A 13,174-nucleotide genomic window follows, 5' to 3' on the forward strand; every position below is an offset into this window, starting at 1 on the left:
GGGATCGAGGAAGGTCAGAGGCAGGCTGGAGGGATACAGGTGGGCTGGAGGTGGAATTGAGGAAGGAAGGATGCAGGCAGGGTGGAGGTATGAAAACCAGGTGGGATGGAGGTCGGCAGGAGGAGGGATGGAAGCAGAGCAGGGGTGCAGGCAGGACTGATGGAAGCCTGCAGGGGCAGGGATGGAGGCAGAAGGGAAGCGGGCAGGAGGAAGGAGAGAAGCAGTGGGGAGCAGTGATGGAGCCGGGAGCAGGGATGGACGCAGGGATGGATGGACGGAGGGAGGGAGGGAGGCGGGCTCTGGGGGCGGGCAGCCGGCAGGATGCTGTCACGCCGGGGGCGGGCCGGCCGGGATGACTCAGCCTCCGGGAGCTGCCCCGGCCGTGGCTACCGAGCTGGGGCCGTGAGTGCCGGTGAGTCCCGGTGAGTGCCGGGGACGCGCATTAGAAGCGCAGCGGGCGCGGCGGCGGCGAGGAGCGGTAAGGGAGGGGATGCTTAGGGGCAGGGGACGCGGCAATGGGGCACCCCCTCGCACGGCTCCGTGAGGGCCACGGAGCACCCGCAGGGACAACAGCAGCAGCGTCTCCCGCTTTTTCCAGCGGCGTTTTGGGGGATTTTTGTCCATGGCTAGTGCGGGATGCGGGATGAGGGAGGGGGATGCGCTGCGGCGCAGATTGTTGCCGGGAAAATGAACCCTCAAAACGCATCAAACCTTCAAGAAAGGTCATGGGAGGAGAGAGGAAGCCTTGTTTTTATGATAGGGACAGGAAAAACAGCGCATCTCTGCTCGTCAGCTGACGCCGAGGTCGCATTGGCACCCTGGGAACATCCCGTGATGCACAGCCCAGCCTGGGTTTGGACCAGGACCGTGGCTTGGGAATGGCGGTGGAGAAGCTGCCATGCGTCCCTCTGGCCTGGAATGAATCTCTCATCCCCGTATCCCACTCTCAGGGATGCTCTGCGGGCGTGATGTAGCAAAGATCGCTTCCTCCTGGCATTTCCCTCGAAGGAAGGGATTTCCGTAGCATGGGGTGTCTGGGGGCTTGTGCAAGACTCTGGTTTATGGATTGGTCTGTAGGAAGAAGAAGGGAAAAAAAAAATCAGTGCAGCTTCATTTGGGAGGAATCTTGTGCTTTCTGTGCATGGAAGCTGCAGAGGTGAGTGCTGCAGCTTGTCTATGAGGGAATTACTTTGTCAGATACAGAGCAGCCAGGTCTAGTAGGGTTGAAATTAGATGACCTTTAGGATCTCTTCCAACTCAGATCTCTAGGATTCTGTTATCTGACCTGTGTTAGTGATCTGGCTTTGCTAGAAGGGAATAAGCATGGGGAGGAGTGCCTGATGTTTTTGGTTTTTTTTCTCGATGAAAAAATAATTCAAGCTGTGGTAATGCAGCGAGAGCTGTAATGAAGTCGGCAGAGCACGGGTTTGGGGCTGCCAAGCTCACCTGGTGACGCAGCAGGCTGAGCTGGATCGGGAGCTGGAGCTGAACCTCTCTGGGTTCGCTTTGTTGTGGCTTGGAGTCACAAGCCCTGGCAGAGAGAACAAAGGACAAAGCTCGGCCCAGGCTAAGGGCTGGTGCGGAGCAGGACACATGATTTGGGCTGTGCCGAGCACCCCTGGCCCTGGAGGGCTCGGGGGTGTTGTAGAAGGGAGGGTGGGACAGCTTTTACCTTCCTCAGAGCCTTGGAGAAGGTGTGGACGCCTCCGTCTGTGCCTGCAGGGGGTTGGCCCAGACAGTGCAGGAGCTGGGAGATGCTTCAGGGCTGTGTCTTATCTGTGGTCTGACCTGCCCCGGCTGAGTCATGTGAGCTGGGCTCGGAATAGCCGGTTTGGGGGTTGGGTTGTTGCTTTTTCTTAAATAAAGTTTAATGGGACCTGTGGGCTTTGTTTTGGGGAGGGGAGACCTTTGTGGTGCAAGGGCGAAGGGATTCGCTGCTGTGGGCACCGTGTGCCTGCCTTGGCTGCTGGGAGGGTGATGTGGGATCCTGCCGAGGTCTGGGATGTCAGGGTTCGACTGTCAGGAGCTCTGTCCTCGAGAAAACAGGCGGGGAGCTGCCCTGGCTCCCCGATCTGCTCTGGAGGGATGGAGATGGCACTTGGGTGGTGTCTCCTCCTCCTCTGCGGCAGCACAGAGTGCTGTGGGTGGATGCTGCAGCACCAGCACAGCCACAGCCCTTCGGGTGCTCTCCTCCCTCGCAGGCTGCAGCTGCTCCGAGCAGCTCCTGCAGAGCCTTCGCTGCCTCCTCCTCGCTGCCTGGGAGAGGGGCTGCACTCAGCTGGCCCAAATTTCCTCTTTCTAAGCGACCAGCTGGCTGAAGCGTGAGTGTCCTGTCCCACCCAGGGGCAGGTGTGCCGGTGGGCGTTTATTTCTTGCTCATCCTTCAAGAAATGGCATTAGCAGATGCTTTGGATCTCAAAGTATTCCCTGCTCTCAGTCCAGGGGAAGGTGGAGCAACCCGAGGGGCTCTTTGTAAGCCCCAAACATCCTCCTGACATCTGGGCAACTCCGTAGGGTGGGAGCTGACGTGTCCTGAGAATCCCAATAGCTTTGTTTCTGTTTCCAAGCTGAGGGGCTGTGGTGGGATGTGAGCTGTGGATCAACCTTAGCCAGGGTTATCCTGAAGCTGAGGCACCTCTGGAGACGTTGTGGGGTGCAGAGGGAAAGGATCTGCTGGGGTTCCTGGGGAAACTCCTCTGCCCTGTTTGCTGTGCACAAAGTGGGCAGCAAATGTTGGGGTGCAGCAGCTGTGATGCAATTTTGGTTTTGGGGCTGCTGCTCTGGGGTTTAAACAGCCCTGAGGTTTTAGGTGTGAGGAGGAGATAGCGGTGCTGGGGGAAGCACCAGTGTGATAACGCTGCCAGGGGAAGTTTTGCTGCTCGGATCAGCTGGGACAGGGGGTGAGGGAGGAAACCAGCAGCTTTTCATCACTGTAGGGTCTCTGGGGTTGTTGTGGTTGGGCTGCACATGACCCACGGCCAGTGGGAATCCGTCCTGCCAGTCCCGTGCCTGTGTGCTATTTATAGACCTGCTGTACACAGGATAAAGCCAGGGAGAGGGGGTGTTAGGGAGGAAGAAATCCCACGGGGGTGAGGATTTCCCCTTCCTTTTCCAGACAGATCTTGGGACACCTGATCTTGGGTGTCGGCTCTCACCACCCTAAACTTTGCAGCCATAGGAAACCTCGTAGAATAATGGAAATATGTGGGGTGCAAGGGGTGTTTAAAGGGCATTTAATTCCAACCTTTCTGCCATGGGCAGCGACATCTTTAACTATGTATTTTTACTGTATGTCAGGTTCCTCAGAGCCCTGTCCTGAATGTTTTTTGGGATGGGGCATCCCCCATCTCTTGGGGCAACCTGTTCTAGTGCCTCTTCACCCTCACAGGGAACAATTCCTTCCCAATATCCCATCTATCCCTGCCCTCTGGCAGTGGGAAGCCATTCCCTGTGTCCTGTCCCTCCATCCCTTGTCCCAAGTCCCTCTCCAGCTCTCCTGGAGCCCCTTTAGGCCCTGAAAGGAGTTCTGAGGTCTCCTTGGAGCCTTCTCTTCCCCAGGCTGGACACCCCCAGTTCTCTCATCACCCATGGGGAGGCTCCATGTGCACAGTAGACTTGGCAAGAGGTGGTTTTTTTTTTTGTTGTTTTTTTTTTGTTTGTTTGGTTTTTTTTGTTTTTTTTTTGTTTGTTTTTTTTTTGTTTGTTTGTTTTTTTTTTGTTTTGTTTTGTTTTTTTTTTTTTTTTTTTTTTTTTTTTCCTCAAGAACTATCTGGCTCCCAGCTATTTGCTTTGCTGGGTTTGCTGGCCCTGGGCCACGTCCAGGGTGCAGATGCAAAGCAGCAGAGCTGAAACTCTGCCTCTTTCAGGGGAAACTGCTGGGATCTATTTTCAGTTTGGTTTTGGGTTGCCTGGAGAGTGTGGTCTGGTAACCCGAGAATGGGAGATGTCCCGTGTCTGTCCCTCAAAAGCTGGGTGTGAGCAGCACATCGATGCCTGGCAGGGTGGTTTTCAGCCTGTCAGCAGATTTACAAACATCTTGCTGGGAAAAAAAAAAAAAAAAAAAAGAAAAGTGTAATCATGTGACTTCTGGCCTCAGAAATGCCTCCTGCCTATGTTATAGGAAAATACCGAGTTGACTGCAGGAAGTGCAGAGTGTTTTGGGGTTTGATATTTGTGTGTGTGTGTTCATTTTTTTTATTATTATTATGTTTATAAGATTTTTCATTAAAAAGGTGCTTCAGCTCAGGCTGGTTACCTGCAGGCTTCCTGTGGCCTGTTGTGGGCAAAAAGCACAGTTGTATTATACCTGTATATTTATTTTCCTGGGTGTAGCCTCCTGTGTAAGCAGGGGAGCAGAGCCAGCAAGTCCCTTGCCTGCAGAAACCTCTAAGCAAGGAAATATTCATGAAACCCCTGAAAATATGCATAAAACCCCTTCAAAGAGGTGATATTTAGAAGTAGGAGGATCCAAGTGCTGCTGAAACTCAGCTGGTTTTTTTTTTTTTTTGGGCTGAGTGTCCTGCTGAAAGCACAAAGAAGGGGGAACAAATAAATAAATGGTGGAAGGAGGAGTGGGAAAGGAGAAAAAAGCCCCTTTATACAGCGAGCTGCAGCCGCCTGGGCTCACTGCTGGCAGAAAGTAGGACACTCCTGCTGGGTTTTCTTCTCTGGAAAGGCTAAACTTGGCTGGGAGTGGGTGGAAGCAGCCGGCAGGGAGGTGTGTGTGTGTCTCCCATCCCCATCCCCTGCTCGTCCAGCTCTGCTGCTGTGGGGCTGCTGGCAGGAGCTGCGTGTCCGCTTTAAACCCTGCAAAGGTGATTACACGTTCAGCTCGCTGGGTTGAGCAGGAATTAAAGCCTGAATATCCCTGCCGTGGAGGGACTGAGGTGCTCACCAGGCTTGGGGTGGATGTGGGGCTGGTGGGAGGAACCTGGGAGGGTTTGGAGGAGGAGGAGGAGGGTGCCCTGGTGTGTTTGCAGAGATAAAGGAGCTCGTGGCCTCGTGATGTGTCTGAGTCAGGCGGGGAACAAGTGGCTGCTGGTGCTGGGGGGTTAATTTGAAGTTGGGCAATTCGATGTGAATTAGGTTAAAGGGGAGCAGGGAAAACACAGAGCCCTGGGGTGTCTGTGGGCTGGATGGTGCTTGTGCTCCTGCACGGGAGGCTGTGGTCCTTTCTTTCCTGCTCTTCCTCTGCGTCTCTGATCCCCAAATTGGGGCTTTCCTCATTCCCTGCACCTCCCTGGGGAAAAGCCCCGGTGGGAGAGGAGCAGAGGACAGCAGCCACAGGCACCTCTGGTGCATGCTGACCCCCCTGTGCATGGACAGGGGGTCACACCTGGGGCTGTGACACCCCCAGGGCAGCGGTCTGGCCAAAGTGAGGCTCTTAAAAATGTAATTTGGAATAATATCTTAAAAGGGAAGAGCAGGGCCAGAGCCTATCAAATCCCATGCCTGAAGTTTTGGGTGGAGATGGGATGTCACTTGTTCCTTCTCCTGGTCCTTATTCGCCATTGTTGTGGAAGTAAACACAGGTTTTAATACCCTCCAAATCCCTTGGATCTGCTTCAAAAGGTATTTTCCTGCTGCTGCTAATCCTGCAGTGGTCAACAAACAAGGCTGCCTTGCCTGATTTCTCCTGAGCTGCAGGGGGGGTTGTTGCTCTGCTCCTGTGTCTCTCTCTTGACCTTTGGGGCAGTTGGGGATCAGGAGGGATCTGGTGCAGCCACACTTTTTATCCTCCCACGTGTTGCTGCAGCTGGGCCCACCCTGGGAATGTTTCCAACGATGCTCCAATCTGGCTGCAGGTGGAGTGTCCTGTTCAGCAGCCAGGATGTGGCCACCCGTGTCCCTCCTGTGTGTCCTGGTGGCCTTTGCCAACGCTCGCAGCATTCCTTACTTCCCTCCTCTCTCTGATGACCTGGTCAACCACATAAACAAGCTCAACACCACCTGGAAGGTGAGTACTGGGCTGATTTGGGGTTCTTTTGGGGGGGCATTGCTGACAGTCTCTTTGTGGGATTCAGTGGCTGAGCTTTGGGAGTGTCACTGAGGTGGTGACATAGATCCAGCCTTAGTCCCAGCTGGCTTTTCCAGTGAGGTGATGCTCTCAGGGGTTCCTGCAGTGACAGGAACTGTGGAGCTCCTCCTTGGCGCAGAGCAGGATGAATTTGTGGAACAGGAGCAATGTAAGAGTAGGAAACACTGCAGGGGGCTGGAGACAAGCAGTGAGTGTCCAGTTATTGGTGACCTGACCCTCCTTGGCCAGTTTGCTGTGTCCAAAGCCTCAAGCTGGACCTCACTGGTCCTGATGGGCTGATCCTGGGCTGTGTTCTGTGTCTGTAGGTGCTTGGCTCTTGGCCCCTGGGCTTTGCAGCAAGTGTCAGACTCTGGCTGGGGTTCAGGGAACTCTGGAGCACCAAACTGTGATCCCAGATGTGCTCTTGGTGGCTCTGGAGAGTCGTGTCCCAATGCTGTGTGTCTCTTCCCAGGCAGGACACAACTTCCACAATGCTGACATGAGCTATGTGAAGAAGCTCTGTGGCACCTTCCTGGGTGGGCCCAAGCTCCCCGAGAGGTGAGTGCAGGGAGGAGAAGGTGAAGCTCCAGAAAAACTTGTGTGGATCCTCCGTGAGCATCTGGAGTGGGTGAGGGGCTCTCCTGGCAGGCTGTGGGCAGCAGGGTGGACATTGGTGCAGCTTGGTGGACATTGTTCATGGAATTAAGCATGGAGCACATGTGAGGAGAGAATCCATCCTGTGTCCTGCCACTTGTGCAGTTTGTTATCCTTGAAAATGAACACGCCAGAGGAGCTGCTGGCCTGGTCTGAGGACAGCATAAGCATTTATGCTCCTTCAGTAAGCAAACAACACAAACGTCCTCCAGGCCACCTTCAGAGGAGGCTGGAGAGTGCAGTGCACCCCGTCGTGGTTCGCTGGTGTTCCTGAGACAGGAGTTCCCTCTCCTCACAGGGTGGATTTTGCTGCAGACGTGGAGCTGCCCGATAACTTCGACTCGCGGACGCAGTGGCCCAACTGTCCCACCATCAGCGAGATAAGAGACCAGGGCTCCTGTGGCTCTTGCTGGGTAAGGACAGGGGAAGTTTAATGTTGTGTCCATAAAATTTACTGGGCAAAACCCACGCCTTTGTATTTGCTGCTGAACCCCCTGCCATGGGCAGAGACACCTGCCACTGTCCCACGTTGTTCCAAGCCCTGTCCAGCCTGGCCTTGGACACTTCCAGGGATCCAGGGGCAGGACAGCTTCTCTGGGCAGCCTGTGCCAGGGCCTCACCACCCTCACAGCCAAGAATTCCTTCCCAATACCCCATCCATCCCTGCCTTCTGGCAGTGGGCAGCCATTCCCTGTGTCCTGTCCCTCCATGCCTTGTCCCCAGCCCTTCCCCAGCTCTCCTGGAGCCCCTTTAGGTCCTGGAAGGGGCTCTGAGTTCTCCCTGGATCCTTCTCTTCTCCAGGTGAACACCCCCAGCTCTCCCAGCCTGGCTCCAGAGCAGAGGGGCTCCAGCCCTTGGAGCATCTTTGTTGCCCTTTGTGAGGGGACACTGTGGGATCCTGCAGTGTCTGAGCTCCTGGGTGGCTTCTCTCAGCCAGGCCATGCTTGCTGCTCTCATTTCCAGGAGGTTTCCTGGTTTCTCTCCCCTGGCCAGCTCTAATGGGTGCTTTGGGGTTGCCCTCAGGCTTTTGGCGCCGTGGAAGCGATTTCAGACCGGATCTGTGTCCACACCAACGCCAAGGTCAGCGTGGAGGTCTCAGCTGAGGACCTGCTGTCGTGCTGTGGCTTTGAGTGTGGCATGGGGTGAGCTGCTCCTGGTCCTTGTGCACTTGGAAGGTGGTTGGGAGGAGCAGGGACAGACCCTGGAGGTGCTGATTGCTTCAGCCCTGCCGTCGTTATCTCCCTTATGAGCACAGAGCTCCTCCAGAGGTTTGTGCTGTGGATGAGGGATTTAGGAGGGAACATGAAGGTGATTCCAGGGACTGGGACACATCCTGCCCCCAGCATAGTGGGTGGTGATGGCTGCAAGCACATAGTGCTGCTCTCCCACACAGAGCTGGCAGCTGCCAAAGCCAAAGGAAGGATCTTTTCATAGTCCCAGATCCTTGGTTTTCAGGCACAAGTGTTTTGCCTGTGGCTTTCCCAGTCGTTGAGCACAGGGTAGGGAGTTGAGTCGCCAAGTTCTGTTGCTCCAGGCAGCAGCAGCTGGTCAGGGACCTGGTAAGGAGGCACTTTGGGATTTGGAGCCATGGGTGTTGTTACCTCCTTGCCCAAAACCTTGGTGTCTCCAGGCAGATCCTGGGGAAGAAAAGAACAGACTAAAAAAAGGCTTAATATTCCCAAACCTTCCTTTGAACCATCCCAGGCTGGCTCCATTCCCTTGCCTCTCCCAAAATGGGATGGCTGGGGCTGGAGCTGGTGCCTCTCCCCCCAGGTGCAATGGTGGTTACCCCTCTGGTGCGTGGAGGTACTGGACAGAGAGGGGCCTCGTGTCCGGGGGTCTCTACGATTCCCACGTGGGTAAGTCCTGGCAGATACCCTTGGGGAAGCAGGGAGGAGCATCTCTGCTTGGTTAAGGCTCATGTTTTTTGGGGTGCTTCTCTCCTGGTCTGCATCCTTGTGGCTGCTCCCTCCTTCAACTCAAGCACCTCTGCAGTCCCCGCTGGCTGCTCCTGCCCCCGTGGCTCCTTCCAGTCACTCCTTTGGGACAAGGGTCCCTGAGCAGCACCCAGAGGCAAGAGGTACATCTGGGAAGGGAGCCAGGAGCCCTCAACCCAAGGCTCCTGTTTCCATAGCAGGAATGAATCAGGCTGTGAAGTTTGTGTTGTTGCCGGTTTTGAACCGGTTCACTACGCTTTGGATGAGGTCAGGAGTCTTCCTGACATGTTCCCCCTTCAAAAAATAATTTCCAGACTGGAACCTTCTGCCTCCCCCTGTCATGACCATCAGTTGGTTCACGTTTCCACCTTTTCCATCACCACTTGGGGAGAGAGGTGGTGGGAAGCAGCTCTGGTGGGAAACACGTTGCTCATGGAGGGATTGCCCATCTGGCAGGGGAAGACCTCCTGCACCCCACTGATTTGTGGGGCTCCTGGGGCAGAAAGGCTCTTTCCTGGGGCTTCTGCTGCCTTCTTCAGCGTGGCTGTCGGGATCTCTGGGGACAGCCAGTTGATGTCACCTCTGTCCTGGACAGGCTGCCGGCCCTACTCCATCCCACCGTGCGAGCACCATGTCAACGGCACGCGGCCCCCCTGCACCGGGGAGGGAGGGAGCACCCCAAGATGCAGCCGGCACTGTGAGCCTGGCTACTCGCCCTCATACAAGGAGGACAAGCACTATGGTAAGGGAGGTGGCAGCTCCAGAGCTGCTCCTCGTGGCAGCTGGGAGGGGTGGGCAGCTGGGAAGGGGTGAACCCATTCCTGGTGTTTTTTTTCCCTGTGCCCTGTCCCTGGAGGCTCTGTTCTGGTGGTCCTGGAGCAAACCTGAGTGTGACAGATGCACAGTTTGTGTTTGCTGACACTCAGCTGGCAAGGGGGAACTGGTGGAACTGGTTTGAGTCCTCCTGGTGCACGTGGCTGGCTTGAGGAGTGTGGTGCTGAGCCCCATCTGGTGTCAAAGCCACCTCCAAGTCTCCTTGGCAGCAGCCAGCCCTGTACTTTTAGGATAATCCATCTGTTTCTTGGAGGTTTGTCTTCACCTTGAGTATTTCAGGTTTTAAAAAGCAGAATGTACCAGGGAAAAATGTCCTTTCCCACTAGAGCTGTCTGGAATAGGTCTTTGGGTACAGAATAGGAGTCAGATTAAATAATTCCCTCTGGAAGAGGGGTGGCTGGAGCCCACTTTTCCTGCTTGGCTGTGTCAGTCCCTCTGGAGCTGCTGGGTTTGGATTTAACCTGAATTTAAGTGCAAGAGGCCTCCTGCAGGGTCACACTGAGCCATCCTGTGTGGCCTGACCGTGCCATCCTAATGGTGGGAATTCTTTTCCTTTTAGGCATCATGTCCTACGGTGTCCCTCGCAGTGAGAAGGAAATCATGGCTGAGATCTACAAGAACGGCCCAGTGGAAGGAGCTTTCATTGTCTACGAGGATTTCCTGATGTACAAATCTGGTGAGCAGCAGCGCTGGCGCTGGAGGGGGAGCCCTGTTCCCTGCTTCAACCTAAGGTCCCTCTTTTGTGGCCCTGGTCTGCCTTCTCCAGTCTTGGAGATCTCAGCCTCACACTTGAGTATCTGGTGTGGCAAGGACATGGGCAGATGCCATCTCCTGTATCCATAGCAAGGGTAATTGGTTCTTGGGACTGGATCAGGCAAGGAGCCCTAGTGGGAAGCAACCCAAATTCCAGCTGACAGCAGCAGCTCGGATTTAGGACCTCAAAACTCTTGTGGACTTGTGGACTGGCTTTGAGCCACTCGGGGAGTGTCTCTGGGTGCTCAGCTGGTTCTGAGCATTGGTCAGAGAATCATGGAATGGTTTGGGTGGGAAGATAATAATTAAAAAATCGTCTCATTCCAACCCCCTGCCATGGGCAAGGACACCTTCCTCTATCTAAGCCCTGTCCAACCTGGCCTTGGACACTTCCAGGGATCCAGGGGCAGCCACAGCTTCTCTGGGCACCCTGTGCCAGCGCCTCACCACCCTCACAGCCGAGAATTTCCTCCTTACACCCAACCTAAATCTCCCATCTTTTAGTTTAAAAACTTTCCCTTCTATTCTGTCGCTATCTCCCCATGCAGAACTCCTTCTTCCAGACTCTGCACTATTTCAGTTTCACATTTAACCAAAAAACCCTCCTCAGCCACTCTGGGGTTTGTGATACTTGGCTGGCCCCCAGGCCGTGAGCGCTCTGTGCTGTGGACAGATGGTGCCTGTTGACATTTTGGGGTGTTTTTGCCTTGCAGGGGTCTACCAGCACGTGTCTGGGGAGCAGGTGGGAGGCCACGCCATCCGCATCCTGGGCTGGGGCGTGGAGAACGACACTCCCTACTGGCTGGTGGCCAACTCCTGGAACACCGACTGGGGGGAGAACGGTGAGAACCACCGGGAATCCCCGCCCCATTTCCCCGCCCCATTCCCCTCGGGTGGATGGAGAGGGTGACTTTCTTTTTTTTTCTTTTTGGCTCTTGGTTTCTTCCCAGGTTTTTTCAAAATCCTGCGAGGAGATGACCACTGCGGCATCGAGTCCGAGGTTGTGGCCGGCATCCCCAGGACAGAGCAGTACTGGAAGAGGATGTAACTCTGATCAAACCACAAATAATCCTGAGTCCCTGATGCTTTTAACTGATAGTGGGTTGGGTGCAGAGACCCTCCCTTCTAAAAGAGACTCTAGTTCAGGTTACTTTATTAAAGCTTTTTATCTTTTCTTTTTTTTTTTTTTTTCAATTTTTTGTTCTTTTTTTTTTTTCTTTTAAAAATTTTTGGGGTTTTTTTTGTTTTTTAAATTGTACGGTGGAGCTGGAGGTGGGACTGCTTTCTGCAATCCTCCTGCTTCTGGTGGGTCACAGCAGGACATTGGGGCATTCCCTGCTCAGAGGACTGCTGGAGGGCTCGCTGGCCTCTTGGAATTTGGTTAGCCTGGACCCCTTCCAGCCCAGTTTGCTACTGGGAGGGCAGGAAACAGTAGCTTTGTGCTGGGATTAGGGACTTGGTGGGGCAGCAGAGGTGGATGCTGCTGGAAAGCCATGGCCAGGGGGATTTGTGCACCCCCAGATGGGTTGATCTGACTGTTAGCACCTGGAACAAGCAGGGAAGAATTTCCTGTGAGTGTGTGCCTTGAATTGGCTAAATTTAGACCTATTAATGAACAAAATACTGATGAACTTGATGTGGGGGTGGCTCTGGCCAGAGCTGCCTGCACCAAGTCCTTCATGCATTGCCTGTTCTGCTCCATCCTTCTGGCTTTTCAAACCACTTCTTCCTCAGCTGTTCACTGACTTTTTTATCTGCTGTAGTCTGGGGTTATTGATGCTGGGGAAGGGCCTGACTGGAGCTCCAGGAGCCTTTGATCAAATATCCTGCAAGCATCTGGGAGGGAGCTGGAAAGGGCAAAGCCCTTCTCCTCCACGGCTGAGCAGCTTGATGTGTGCAGGTCATGCCTGGGCAAGGGTGCAGCACCCAAATTTGAGGTGCTTTGGGGCTGCAGGTGCTGGATGCTGAGCTGAGGGATGGTTCCCAAGTCTGCTACAGGGAGCTCAAGCAGATGCTTGGAGGTGTGTCACTAACTTGGACACGATTTTTTTCCTTGAGCCAGTTATTGAGGAAAGTAAAAACCCTTATTTTTGTTACTGGGGGGAGGTAATAGCTTGTGTATAGGAGGAATCATGGGATTTGCCAACACTAATATAGCAAAGAGCTTTTTTTTTTAATTTTAAAGCACAAAATACATTAGTGACCTGAGGCTATGGGTCTGAAATGTGTGAAGCAGGCTCTCCATGCACTGTAAAATAGCCCCTTACCTCTGCTTGCTCAGGCACCAGTGAGGCAGAGCTGTGCTGTACTTGGCTGGAACACCTGTGCCAATAAATGATTTCTCCAGTGTCTCTCGGCTCCTGGCTCTTGGTTGTTTCTGCTTGGCTTCCACCACCTCAGATGGTTGTCTGGAGTGGGAGCCAAGTGAGACCCTTTTGTCTTCAGAAAATGGTTTGGGTTGGAAAGGACATTAGAGATCATCCAGTCCCACCCCCTGCCATGGGCAGGGACACCTTCCGCTATCCCAGGCTGCTCCAAGCCCCGTCCAGCCTGGCCCTGGACACTTCCAGGGATCCAGGGGCAGCCACAGCTTCTCTGAACAGCCTGTGCCAGGGCCTCACCACCCGCACAGGGAAGGATTTCCTTCCAATATCCCATCTATCCCTGCCCTCTGGCAGTGGGAAGCCATTCCCTGTGTCCTGTCCCTCCATCCCTTGTCCCAAGTCCCTCTCCAGCTCTCCTGGAAGCCCTTTAGGCTCTGGAAGGGGCTCTGAGGTCTCCCTGGATCCTTCTCCAGGTGAACACTCCCCAGCTTTCCCAGCCTGGCCCAGCCCTTGGAGCAGCTCCGTGGCCTCCTCTGGTCTCTCTCCAGCAGCTCCATGTCCTTCTGCTGTTGGCCCCAGGGCTGGAGGCAGCTCTGCAGGTGGGGTTTCACCTGAGGGGGGCAGAGGGGCAGAATCCCCTCCCTTGTGCAGGTGTG

General features: G+C 54.5%; 1 protein-coding gene across 3 annotated transcripts; it reads left to right on the plus strand.

Moving 5' to 3' along the window:
* The first annotated feature begins 332 nt into the window (after positions 1-332).
* CTSB (cathepsin B) lies at positions 333-12,545 on the plus strand. Of its 3 annotated transcripts, none has more exons than XM_054001652.1 (10): positions 333-422; positions 5,805-5,956; positions 6,489-6,574; positions 6,969-7,083; positions 7,694-7,812; positions 8,444-8,529; positions 9,203-9,349; positions 10,001-10,117; positions 10,908-11,036; positions 11,145-12,545. In XM_054001652.1, exons 2-10 carry the CDS (start codon positions 5,831-5,833, stop codon positions 11,240-11,242), a joined length of 1,023 nt encoding a protein of 340 aa, XP_053857627.1. In that variant the 5' UTR covers positions 333-422; positions 5,805-5,830; the 3' UTR covers positions 11,243-12,545. The 3 variants fall into 3 exon arrangements, with proteins under 3 accessions (XP_053857627.1, XP_053857628.1, XP_053857626.1); XM_054001653.1 differs by having other exon boundaries at positions 339-412; XM_054001651.1 differs by having other exon boundaries at positions 375-478.
* Positions 12,546-13,174: the final 629 nt, after the last annotated feature.

This window comes from Vidua macroura, chromosome 31 (genome assembly GCF_024509145.1).
Source record: "Vidua macroura isolate BioBank_ID:100142 chromosome 31, ASM2450914v1, whole genome shotgun sequence".
Taxonomy (NCBI): domain Eukaryota; kingdom Metazoa; phylum Chordata; class Aves; order Passeriformes; family Viduidae; genus Vidua; species Vidua macroura.